Here is a 13,921-nt window from a genome sequence, read left to right as displayed (position 1 = left end):
AATACTTTTACATAGCCCCATGTCTCTTTTTGCAATAAAACTTTTTAGAGAGATAGCAACAAGAACTTGGAGCATTTATTTGATGGATGAAAAACCGACCAGACATGTTTTTGTTTACTCCCAATGTAGGAGTAGAACATCTTTGAGTGGATCTAAATGGAATGGCATGTTTTTGCTCCTACCCCCAGTGTAGGAGTAGTGCATATTTAGGTGGTGTGTACGTGATCTTGATTTTAAGAGCATGACAAATCTCTCATAAGGGTCACAAAACTTGACAAAACTCATTGCAAAAGCAAGCAGCATATATGTGGAAGTTTTCCTAATCTAGATAACATATATGGCTTTGGTGGGAATTCAAACTTTTGTCATACTGGAACTCATCATATAATATTTTTATGTTTTTAAAAAGGTAAATCTCTAGAATTTTAGTGTTACTTGGAACAAGATAAATAGCAGCTCAGACATTCTTATATCATATCCGTTAACTACCTAGACTTAGATCAAGCATATGCTACCCACGAGTTTCAAGTTTAGAGTAAATTTTTATATCAAAACAGCTTTATCTAAAACTCGGGATAATTTAAGGCTGAAAACTAGGTACTTGAAAGGAATTACAACAGAGCAACTATTCATCATTTCTATTTTCAGAGATTATTCAGAGTCCCTTTTATTTATTCAACTCTTAAAAAGAAATTAAAGCAAATTATATACACACTCTTTTTATTTTGTTTTTATGTATATATATTTTAATTACTATATAGAGATAACTATTTATTTTGCTTTTAGTTTTGCATTTTTATATATATAAAGGAAACTAAAAGTAATAAAGTAAAACAAAGAAAATAAATACTTAGCTGGATAAATGGGGGTACCTCTCCCCCAAGCTGATTGTTGGCGTGGTAGCTTAGTGAGGTGGCCAGATGTTGAAGTGTTGGAACAGAGTCTCCACATGTCGGTGTTGTTGGTGTTGTCGTTTGTTGGAGATTAGCCATCTTGTGTCCCATGGTTGCTTGCCATTGTATGTGATTATGCAAAGTACTTTGCATGGCAACTGTTCTTTCCTCAATGGTCTCGAGCCTATTATTGATGCGATGAAAAGTCATTTGTTCGTCGTGGTACCCACGGCCAGAGTAGGATATTCGTCCTCCCTGAGATGAGTGATGTCCATCTGAAGTTGCTTTTTGGTCTTGCTAGGAAAATCTCCCACTACCATAATAGTGTTGGGGATTTTCTGTTTGCTATTGTTCACTTGGAGCTTCTTGCCATGAGCCCCTTGAATGATCAGGTGTGGGTTGGCTCCAAACTGTCTACTGTTCTTTTGCCCAGGTTGGAACCTATGGGAAGGCCCTGGTTGGTCCCAATCTGCATAACTGGCATAAGCTGGTTCTTGACTTAGTATGGAACAATCATGTCCTTAGATCTTGCAGCCATTTTATTCTTCTTCACCTGAAAGGTTAGTGACCAAGAATCCAAAACAAAAAAGCTACTCTATCAAGCTCATCTCTCTCAATGTCAATCCTGTTGAGCGGAGCCTCACCACTGTCTTCGTCTTCCCGTCGGCTCCCACCACCGGCTTGGAAGAGAACTTTGAAGAAAACGACACTGCAACTTTGAAGATCAAGGATGGAAGGCTCCATATTATACGTGGCATGCCATGCCATTATTTCCAACATGACTTAAGAAGAATTTTGCGATCAAATTATATTTATTTTCAGACACTATAACTGAGCAGTCCTCTAGCTTGAAGCTGACAAAAATAAACAATGTTATTACAATATTAGAGATATGAAGTCATTTAGCTTGTCATTACACATCACCAGATTTGGCGCACACCAGAAAAGGGAAAGCAAAATAATGGATTCTTCATGTAAACACAGGCTGCCTTTTTTTTTTTTTTTTTGAAAATCACGTCCTTTGACTATTAATCAATCACCACCGATGCATCAGTATCATGTAGTGCAGGTGCTGGTACAAAGTTTTGGAGGAGGTCAAGCCAAATATGCTCACCTAGGTCCCCATACAGATACTGGTGTGCAATCTCATGAGCACACCAATTACAATCATGGGGTACAAATACCGCATCAGTAAAAATGAAATTGAGACTCATAAAAAATCTAGTGTCCCTAAACTAGACAGCGGCAAGAGCTTGATCAAAAGCTGTGGACTTCAGGGCTCAGACAAGAGAAGAACAATATGTTTCAATGATAGATCCTTATCATGCCATTTGTTGAGGCTACCTCTAGAGCTTTCCGACAAGCCAACTTCTATGCACATGGGGCATCATGTACAACATCTATTGATCCAGCGCCAGCCACGACCACTGAACGCTTATAACGACCGCCTCCGAAAATAATCGATTAACCGAGGCGTTTGGCTTACGGTGTCCGCCTCGGTTAATCTATTAACGTGCCTCGGTTAATCGCCCGCTTCGGTTAATCCATTAACGGAGACGGTTGTCGTAAGGCAACCACCTCGGTTAATCGTGGATTAACCGAGGCGGTCGCTGGGCTGACTGCCCGGCCACCCAATAACGGAGGCGGGCAACCAGCCCGCCCGCCTCTGAGCCCCATTTGCAAACGATGCGCAAAGATTTTGTGTAGTAGTGTTACCTTTCATAACAGTAGTGGTGGGTAATCTAAAATAATTCTAGGTGTTATTTAAATTATCTTTCAATATGGCAGATGTTAGTAGTTCACATTTAGATTTATGTGTGGTTATCTATGTTTTTTCATAATGTAAGCAATGGGTAATTTCTTTTGGAAAACTAAATAGATTAATTGCTATGATTCTTTGTGTTGTGTCGACTAGAGTCAACCGAATTAATGGTCAGAATTTTCTAATTATTATGAAAATTTTCAGAATTTATCCTTTTTCAAATGCATCTTGTGAGGATTAATGTGGAGGTCCGTTGATTTTCTCTAGTTAGTAATATTAAGATACGTATTGTTGTTTTTTACATTGCATGACTGTAGGTCTTTAATATGTGTTTAGTTAAAATATAATCTTAAATTATATCAACTCTTGTTGCACCCCTTTATGACGTCATGAAACTATATTTTGGCCTTTGACTTTTGGTCTTGTTAGTTGTTGTAATTTCTTTTATCCACATGTTAAGTTGAAAGTTGAAAGTGTACTGCTTACGATATTTTTTATTTAGTTTTTTGTTTTGTATTTTATTAATATACAGAATGTTCTAGAATACACTCTTAGTTACTACAATGGCTTCAAAAATCAACTATCAAAGAATTGTATGTGTAGTAGTATTATTTTATAAAAACATAGAGTGATTAAATTAAATTAAATTACAAACATTTATATGTCACAATGTTTCAATAAAAATGTATAAACTTATCTAAAGTTAAAGCTTACAAATTTGTTATCATGGAATATTAGTATACTTTAAAGTGGATGTTAGTATTATTGGTACGTGGTTTGTTAAGAGCATTTCATGTTTAATAAACTAAATAAATATTTATTCTAATATATGCAATTTACTCGGCCTACATGGTGGAACATAGAATTTAAGGTTACTTTAAATTTAATAGTTGCAGAAACATGTAATATAGAAAAACATATAGCATACTTTATGGTTATTAAATTGTTTTTTTAATAGTTTATGTTGGTATTCAGTCGTTGATTTGTGATGTTTTAAATTATTTTTTATAATGGCGGGGATGTAGGTAACGTAGATTGAAATTAAAGTCACTACTTTAATTTGTTTCATCTTTTATAATAATGGAAAATACGGGTAATTCAAAACCATATTTTGGGCTAATTTGCTTTATCTATCATAATGGCATAGGTGCTAATTTATATGTAAATGTAGAGTTACTTTGTATTTTATTTCATAAAAGCATATGCGTGTAATCTAGTATATACAAATTTAGGTGTTATTTTCTTTTCATAATAGCAGAAGTTGATAGTTAGACGCAAATTTAGGGGGTTATTTTATGATTTTTTTACAAAATGGCATAGGCGGGTAATTTTTTTAGAAAATAGAAGAGATCCGATATGGCTATTATTGATAATGATGATTAAAGTCTACCAAATCAAAGTAGGCTCATGTTTCAAATTAAAGGGATACATGCGTGCGTCTGCTCCGCGGGACCGGCTGTCGTCGTGTGGCATATATAGGCACGGCTGGTGGCATATATTGGATAGAGAACACATTGTAATGACATGGTTCGAAATAGATAAACTGTAGTGGTGTACCTCCCTTAGCGAAAGTCGTAATGGCATCAATCTAATTAACCCTTCTTTTAAAAGCGAAAGTCATAATGGCATCAATCTAATTAACCCTTCTTTTAAAAAGGAGAGGGGGTAAAACAAAACAAAAAAAAGAAGAAGCAAAAGGCTGATAGAATCATCACTTCATCAGCACCACGATGCATGTATCTTGCGAGATGAGAATGGGAAGAAAAAAAAGCAAAGGGAGCAGCTCATATATGCATGCCAAGCTTTGCAGGAAAGACAAATAAAGCGGCCTCCCAATGCAACAAAGGAGAAAAGCAGCGTCCATGCATATAGTAGATCAGATGCTGCAACGAACAATGCAAATGCAAGCAAGGGATCTGCTGGCTTGTGCGTGTGCTTTTGCTTTTGCTTTTTGTTGCCTGCTTGGTGTGAGAAAAGAAAAGCTTTGCTTGCTGGTTCGCTACTTCATTATTCCAATTCCATCGGCTTCTTCCGTTGGTGTGTCCGTGATCTCGATCCACCAACTCACTCTCCATCATCTTCATCTCCTCTCCTCTCCTCTTCCGCAGAAACTAAATTGTTTTTGCATTCAAAAAAATTTATCCATTTGTTTTATTTTCTTTTCTTTTCTCGAATCGATCGATCTCCCTGCTTCGTCAAGCGTCCAAGCATTGGATCGTTCAATTCATTCATCTCGTCCAACCATCTTCATCTCCCTTGTTCCTCTTCCACAGAAACTGAAGGTACGGTATATATATATATATATATATATATATATATATATATATATATATATATATATATATATATATATGTGTGTGTGTGTGTGTATATATATATATGTATATATATATATGTACATTAATTATTGTCCATGTTTTTTTAATTAATTATTAACGAGTCCGTACATAGGTTGCCGATTTCATTCATTATATTAAGAAAACTCATTGGTGTTGTGTTGTGTGTGTGCGTGCGTGCTTTCTGCATTGCTTGCTTGCCGTCTCGAAATAAAATAAAATCGATGGAAGATCGTCGATGCTGCGTACGTGCGTGCAAAGTCTCGAAAAAAATATATATAAATTAAATTAATTAATTCTTACTCATCCCTACTACTGGCACTGATCGACTCACTGACGACAGGCGTGCACACAGGGAATCAAATGCACTTCACGTTGGGGATCGGATAGGTCTTCTTTCGATGATCAGATATGCTACCTGATTAATACGGTTGATCCATCGATAACCGTCGTCTGCGCGTCTACTCCCTGTTGAGATATATAATTTGTTCCTCTTGTACACTAGCAGAGGAGTTTCACCATGACACCAGTAACGGAGGTACCCCCTAGCTACTCTCATGTTTTAATTAATTAATTAATATTATATATATACACACACACACACACAATTTCCTAGCTACTTTGTTTTCTTTACCAAGTTCCTTATATAAATGCCGAGCGGATCTTAACTAGCTAGCTGTCCCCATGTTCCAGTACATCCACGCAACAGATGTCGTTGCCGCAAGAAAGAAAATACTGAATCGTATTCAGGGGAACCTCGAGAACAACATAATCTACTTTGATGGGTGGAATGGCTTTGGGGCAACCGCGGTTCTTAGATCCATAGCACAAGCAATTCCATCTATGAAGTCTCCTCCTCCAAAATTATGCTTTGGCAGAACCATTTACATTGACTGCTCAAGGTGGGAGAGTAAAAGGGTAATGCAGAGAAAAATTGCAGAGGAGCTGAAACTTGATCGGAAGACCATTGCCATGTTTGCGAAGCAAGATGAGGAGGATGACTTCAACGGAGTGGATCATGGATCTAGGGGTGTGATACGACAAGTTTCAGAAATAATTGCACAAACCCTGAGGGAAAGTAGATTTATGATGATTTTCATTAATGGGAGTGCTGATGAGGTTTCCCTAACCGAATTTGGTATCCAGGAGTATGACGGCATGGTAATATGGACATTTGGAAGAAGGTTCGTGACTATGCATGAGTACCATAGCACTCGGAGACTAGCAGAGAATTTAAGACACACAGGCCTCTTCATTAGGACTTATCAGACTATGCCTGAGGACTTATCAGACTCACAGCTTAATGCAATGTTTCGTGAAGAGGCCGCCAACATAGCTGCTCGTTATCCATTTCTGCGGGACATTGACTTAACAATGGTCATAGATTGTTGTTGCTATGGTTTTTTCCTGCGTCCCAAATCTCACAACACCATTGGATTGGAGTGGGCAGCTCATGCTCCCAACTTCTGGATATGTGATGGGATCATTCAAAAAGGGGACAAAACAAGGGAAATTGTCAATACGTTGGATTCAGAAATAAATTTTAATGGTGATGATTCCCTGCTTGGTAAGGTGTTTGCTAAGATGACGGAACATTCAGACTCTTCTCATCTTCTGGTTGAAGATGAAGATGAAGATGATGGCAGTGTTGATAAATATAAAAAGAGGCCTTACCGTTGGATTTCTGTCACCTCAAAGAATAAGATGCTTAATGACAACATGCAAACTATACTGGCAACGGCATCGTCAATCTTCCTATCATTTGACAAGACTGTGAGTGCACCTAGGTTACCAAATACCTTGTTTAAACAGTGCAGAAAACTTGGTGTTCTTATTCTCTCCTGTTGTGCCTTCAGTTTTGTATCCCCTCCTTTCCTCCACTGCAATACATTAAGATTTCTTGGGCTGGGCAACTGCACACATCAGAATAATAATACAAGTAGTGAACCTGAAGGACGGGACTGTATCACCAAGTGGACATCATTTCTGCAAAGCCTGTGGGTGCTTGACCTGCGTTACACAGACTGGGGTGAGATCTTATCTGAGGAAAAGATAGGTCTTATGGCTAATATCACAGAACTAAATATAGAAGGAGCTAGGTGCTGGCAGTATACGGGTCAATTATTAGAGAAAAGGTTACCTTACCTTCAAAGACTTCGGATAATCAAACCTACACATCAGGAAGAGACGACATCCTTGGACATCAACAACTCATTTGTGGGTAAGAAACAGCTAGAAATACTTGATTTGTCTGGTAACAGTGACATGAAAAGCCTACCGACAAGCCTATCAGAGGCAAGCAAACTTCAAGTACTTGTTCTAGATGGTTGTGATGGGCTTGAGAATGTTGTGCTGCACAACTCCTTGCTAAGGTCATTCAGTTTTGATGGCTATGGACCAGCATCCCATTGGACATCAACCGGCAAGCTACCTCCAATGAGTTCTCGTGCAAAGGGTCCATCTGCTGTAGATAATAAGAAGGATGTCAGAGCCTGCAAGATATCTCTAGAAGGTTGCACATTGTTGGAGGATCTGTTCTTGCGTGGGCTTCCCAACCTGGAGGAGCTGGACCTTTCAGGATGTGCGATCAAGGTACTTGACTTTGGAGCTATGGTGGTTGATGTTCCGAGGCTCAAGCGACTCCTCCTGCTAGGCTGCGAGAACCTTCGTGCAATAAAATGGGGCTCAGATGTGGAACAATCACAACTGGAGTTGATCTGCATAGACACACGGCCTAGAGTTGGATGTGCTCGGACATTGTCCCTTTGCGCCCAACAGAAATCCTTCCAGCTGCATGTGCACGCAATCATTGCGGATGCTAGGCTTGCTCGGTCCCTATGGACTCCCATATTTTATCCACCTTACAATGCCCGTTATTTCAACATCAACATCACCTCTTCAGCCACATGCATGGAGACTATTCAACCTGAAGCAACAACAGACAAGGAGAAGGTGACTGGATCCATTGATGACCAACGACACTATGACATAGCTGCTAGAGACATGTATTGTGACATCTTTACCAAGGTTGGTAATAGCCCAACCCCGATGCAGGCCTTCCCGCAAGGCCCAGCGGGACAATTGGATCGCCATATCGAGATTGGTGACGGAAGTCGTAGCGTGCAGAGTGAGGTGGAGGCAGATCCTTTTGGTGATAATTTGGCTTCATTGATGACAGACTATACCAAATCCCTGCATGTGCATGATGTCTCGACCTGCAGCAATACTATGCCTAGAGGAAATTGGCGTTCCCTCAGGTGGTGCCGTGTCGAGAGGTGCCCCAGCTTGCACGCCGTCTTTCCTCCGGGCGCAGAGGAGTGGAATGGTACGCTGGAGACCATCTGGGTATCGGATCTCCTGATGGCTCGTTGTGTATGGAGCAAACGTGTCATCTACTATTATTCTGATAATCACTTCAGAAGCCTGCGGCACTTGCACCTGCGCTGCTGTCCAAGCCTCCGGTTCGGGCTTGCGATGGATGCGCGTCCCTCCTTCCCCAGCCTGGAGACCATCCACATCGTCCACTGCGGCGAACTCAGACACGTCTTCGTACCGGGTGATGCTGACGAGGAGTACCAGCATACAAGCGTCGAGTTCCCGAAGCTGACCACCATCCACCTGCACGACCTACCAGCGCTGCAGCAGATATGCGAGGCCGCCGAGATGCTGGCGCCCGCGCTGGAGATCATCAGGATCAGGGGATGCTGGAGCCTGCGCCGGCTGCCGGCCTTGAACGAGCCAGGAAAGAGGAGGCCGACCGTGGAGATCGAGAAGGACGTGTGGGACGCGCTGGAGTGGGACGCTGGCCACCACCCTTCCCTGTACGAGGCACCGGTGCACTCGTGCTCAGGTAATAATCAGTATATTTTTTACATACGTTCCTATGCGTACGTACGTGTTGAGTGCATTTATCTGTCGTCGTTGGCTTGTTGTAGCTAGCTAGCCCAGTTAATTAATAATAATAAGACAGCTTACTTGCTCTTATGAATTGATTTAATTTGCTTCTCAATCACTCACTCTGCTGCCGACAGGTGATGGAAGAAAGCATGCATCTGCTGCTGCTGCTGCAGCTACCGTCGGTCGTCTCTGTGGATTACTGTTCGTGTGATGGATGATCCTGCCTGCCTGTTGATCGATCAGTTTGTTTGTTGTGTGAAAGGCCAGGGAGGTATGGGGCTTCAGGTTTGCTCGTGCCTGCCATGACGGCCGGCCAGCCGAATTGGCCTCTTCTGTGTGTTTGCATTGGTTTTGAAATAAAAAGAAAGACGGCCAGGCCCAGGCCCAGGCGCCTGCTTGTTGGTGCCTGAGCCTGATGCCTGCACGGCGGTGTCCCGTGCAGGCCTGGCCGTGTGAGGCAGCAGCCACCTGCCTACATGTCTGCGGGTGACAGACTGTGTTTCAGCTTGCCGAACGATCAATGAGTGTGTGTTTGTGTGTGTCAGCCCAGGCCATGAGTGTGTGTTTGTAATAAGAGGCGCGTCATCCGCACCTGTCCTGTCTTGTGCGATTTGATTGCTTTGCTTGCTATATATGTATCCATCTACATATGTATTGTGTGTACATGATGAAACCAAGTGGCTGCATCTGCATGCTGGTCGTGTGCGAGCCTCGTGCTCAAGCATATGCATATGCATATGCCAGCTGTATTGTATTGTATTGGTGAACCATTAATCAAGCATATGCTCTCTGCTTGTGGTTCTACTCGGTTGAAGTCAAACATTGAGCATCAACACTTGTACTAGACTACTAGTTGTCTGTCCTCATTGCCAGCTGCCTGCAGTGGCTGCATGCTAAAAGAACAGCAACCATAGTTGCGTGGTCCACGTGATATCATTTCACCAACAAAGAGCTGTGATAGATGCCCTTTCAACTCCATAGCCGAAAATCAACAAGGGCGATAAGGCCCGACATACAGATGGTTTCCTATGTAAAAACAAAACATTATAATTATTCCATTCACCGACAATCACTTGGATTCGCACCACACATGCTGAGCCATCAAATAAAAATTCCAACAAAGTTCGGTTCCACGAATGGGTGTCCATAGAGCTTATACCACTTGTTCACAGCAGGTCAAGTTGGACAGAAACAGAGACGCATAGACCATTCTTCAGAACAACATATTTCTATGGATAAACACTAGACGATTTTGATGAAAGAAAACATGTAACATCGACAGCAGAAAGCACCTCATAATAGTTTCACTTTCATAAGTAAAGTATTCCAGCTTGTTTATGTCAAACGCACATCCTAAATAAGGTTGGGGAAGTAATAGACCTAAGCACGTTATTTTTTTGCACTGAGCTTACAGTGCTGCAAATGAAAGAGGGAGGATACACATTGTTAAATTTTGTGTCAGAAAACATATTCTGCTAGCAGCTAGCACTTGCAGCTTGAAACCAAGCATGACAATTGACAACTACAAGCTATGGCTTTTCAAACATGGAACCAAACAATGTGATTCTTAGACTGCAACTCTTGCATGTTCAGAAACCAAGCTGATCCACATGGGCAAACATCCTAGAAACAAGTTGAAAGCCTCATTTTTTAAGTGCATTCACCCTGTCCCTCAGGTAATACAGCTTAGCTCTCCTGACTTTCTTCCTGTCCAAGATCTTGATTTCTTTGATGTTTGGGGAGTAACTGAACATAAAAGAGAAAGTCACATCAAGAAAATAGTGCAAGCAAATAGTTGATAGCTAATTAAAAGAAAGACATGTGGCCGTTCAAACAATGAAAGATAACACTGGCAGGTTTCCATTCAAACCATAAAACATAATTTGGTGAAACTCTCAAGTCAATCTAGTATCGTATATGCATTGTCATATGTGATGATATCTTTCCATGGTTATGCTAGCTCCAAACATTAAATGGATTAAAAGTTGAGTGCTGAACGAAGCACAAAGATCCTGATAATAAAAAAAGAAAAAAAGAACATATAAACTACTAGTTATAGTATTCTTTCAATGTATTTGTTTCCATGGTAAATGCAGAGCAAAGAAAGAATCTGCTACAAATTCAGAACAACTGAGGTATGAGCATAACTGGATAATGTGTTTATGAAACTATAATCTCCACTCGTATGGAGAAGACTTCGCCTCGACACAAAAATCTACTCCATACCCGTCCCCCGCTCCTCGACACGTGTCAACGCCGTCCTCGACCGCCCGGCCACCAAGTCTTCCAGAGCCTCCGCTCGACTTGCACTTCCGCCGTCTTGACTCGGTCAACACAGTCCCTCCACCATGTACATATTGTTCTTCTCTTGTCTGAGCCCTGAAGTCCACAGCTTTTGATCAAGCTCTTGCCGCTGTCTAGTTTAGGGACACTAGATTTTTTATGAGTCTCAATTTCATTTTTACTGATGCGGTATTTGTACCCCATGATTGTAATTGGTGTGCTCATGAGATTGCACACCAGGATCTGTATGGGGACCTAGGTGAGCATATTTGGCTTGACCTCCTCCAAAACTTTGTACCAGCACCTGCACTACATGATACTGATGCATCGGTGGTGATTGATTAATAGTCAAAGGACGTGATTTTCAAAAAAAAAGGCAGCCTATGTTTACATGAAGAATCCATTATTTTGCTTTCCCTTTTCTGGTGTGCCAAATCTGGTGATGTGTAATGACAAGCTAAATGACTTGATATCTCTAATATTGTAATAACATTGTTTATTTTTGTCAGCTTCAAGCTAGAGGACTGCTGAGTTATAGTGTCTGAAAATAAATATAATTTGATCGCAAAATTCTTCTTAAGTCATGTTGGCAATAATGGCATGGCATGCCACGTATAATATGGAGCCTTCCATCCTTGATCTTCAAAGTTGTAGTGTTGTTTTCTTCAAAGTTCTCTTCCAAGCCGGTGGTGGGAGCCAACGGGAAGACGAAGACAGTGGTGAGGCTCCGCTCAACAGGATTGACATTGAGAGAGATGAGCTTGATAGAGTAGCTTTTTTTGTATTCTTGGTCACTAACCTTTCAGGTGAAGAAGAATAAAATGGCTGCAAGATCTAAGGACATGATTGTCCCATACTAAGTCAAGAACCAGCTTATGCCAGTTATGCAGATTGGGACCAACCAGGGCCTTCCCATAGGTTCCAACCTGGGCAAAAAGAACAGTATACGGTTTGGAGCCAACCCACACCTGATCATTCAAGGAGCTCATGGCAAGAAGCTCCAAGTGAACAATAGCAAACAGAAAATCCCCAACACTATTTTGGTAGTGGGAGATTTTCCTGGCAAGACCAAGAAGCAACTTCAGATGGACATCACTCATCTCAGGGAGGACGAATATCCTACTCTGGCCGTGGGTACCACGACGAGCAAATGACTTTTCATCGCATCGATAATAGGCTCGAGACCATTAATGTCCAACAAACGACAACACCAACATGTGGAGACTCTGTTCCAACACTTCAACATCTGGCCACCTCACTAAGCTACCACGCCAACAATCAGCTTGGGGGAGATGTACCCCCATTTATCCAGCTAAGTATTTCTTTTCTTTGTTTTACTTTATTACTTTTAGTTTCCTTTATATATATAAAAAAATGGGGCTTAGAGGCGGGTGGGCTGGTTGCCCGCCTCCGTTGTTGGGTGGCCGGGCAGCCAGCCCAGCAACCGCCTCGGTTAATCCACGATTAACCGAGGTGGTTGCCTTACGACAACCGTCTCCGTTAATGGATTAACCGAGGCAGGCAACGTAAGCCAACCGTCTCGGTTAATCCACGATTAACCGAGGCAGCCGTTAATAGATTAACCGAGGCGGACACCGTAAGCCAAACGTCTCGGTTAATCGATTATTTTCGGAGGCGGTCGTTATAAGCGTTCAGTGGTCGTGGCTGGTGCTGGATCAATAGATGTTGTACATGATGCCCCATGTGCATAGAAGTTGGCTTGTCGGAAAGCTCTAGAGGTAGCCTCAACAAATGGCAAGATAAGGATCATCATTGAAACATATTGTTCTTCTCTTGTCTGAGCCCTGAAGTCCACAGCTTTTGATCAAGCTCTTGCCGCTGTCTAGTTTAGGGACACTAGATTTTTTATGAGTCTCAATTTCATTTTTACTGATGCGGTATTTGTACCCCATGATTGTAATTGGTGTGCTCATGAGATTGCACACCAGTATCTGTATGGGGACCTAGGTGAGCATATTTGGCTTGACCTCCTCCAAAACTTTGTACCAGCACCTGCACTACATGATACTGATGCATCGGTGGTGATTGATTAATAGTCAAAGGACGTGATTTTCAAAAAAAAAAAAAAAAAAAGGCAGCCTGTGTTTACATGAAGAATCCATTATTTTGCTTTCCCTTTTCTGGTGTGCGCCAAATCTGGTGATGTGTAATGACAAGCTAAATGACTTCATATCTCTAATATTGTAATAACATTGTTTATTTTTGTCAGCTTCAAGCTAGAGGACTGCTCAGTTATAGTGTCTGAAAATAAATATAATTTGATCGCAAAATTCTTCTTAAGTCATGTTGGCAATAATGGCATGGCATGCCACGTATAATATGGAGCCTTCCATCCTTGATCTTCAAAGTTGTAGTGTTGTTTTCTTCAAAGTTCTCTTCCAAGCCGGTGGTGGGAGCCGACGGGAAGACGAAGACAGTGGTGAGGCTCCGCTCAATAGGATTGACATCGAGAGAGATGAGCCTGCCGGCCTCGTACGCGCATGCCCGCCTCAGTTAATCAGCGCCTATATAAGTGCAGCGCTCTCACCCCTGATTTTTCTAAGTCTCCACTTGCCTCTCTCACCCCGAAGGACTGCCGGATTTCTGCGCCGCCGCCACCGTCATCCGCCGAGTGGAGATTGTGCACGCGGACCTCCGTCGTGCGCCAAGTTCCGTGCCAAGGAGCTCTCCTCTCTTCTCCGCATAGAACCCTAGCGGTTTCCGTTGTGGTGTCATGTTCGTCGAACCCT

The 13,921-nt window shown here is 41.7% G+C and overlaps 1 protein-coding gene across 2 annotated transcripts; it reads left to right on the top strand.

Annotated features, from left to right (window-relative positions):
• Positions 1–4,683: 4,683 nt before the first annotated feature.
• LOC136501488 (uncharacterized) lies at positions 4,684–9,673 on the top strand. Of its 2 annotated transcripts, none has more exons than XM_066497010.1 (4): positions 4,684–4,937; positions 5,347–5,529; positions 5,685–8,841; positions 9,023–9,673. In XM_066497010.1, exons 2-4 carry the CDS (start codon positions 5,512–5,514, stop codon positions 9,097–9,099), a joined length of 3,252 nt encoding a protein of 1,083 aa, XP_066353107.1. In that variant the 5' UTR covers positions 4,684–4,937; positions 5,347–5,511; the 3' UTR covers positions 9,100–9,673. The 2 variants fall into 2 exon arrangements, with proteins under 2 accessions (XP_066353107.1, XP_066353106.1); XM_066497009.1 differs by having other exon boundaries at positions 5,335–5,529.
• The last annotated feature ends 4,248 nt before the right edge of the window (positions 9,674–13,921 follow it).

This window comes from Miscanthus floridulus, chromosome 13, assembly GCF_019320115.1.
Source record: "Miscanthus floridulus cultivar M001 chromosome 13, ASM1932011v1, whole genome shotgun sequence".
Taxonomy (NCBI): Eukaryota; Viridiplantae; Streptophyta; class Magnoliopsida; order Poales; family Poaceae; genus Miscanthus; species Miscanthus floridulus.
Note: the sequence above shows the minus strand (reverse complement) of the source record. Positions and strands in the feature narration are given on the sequence as shown.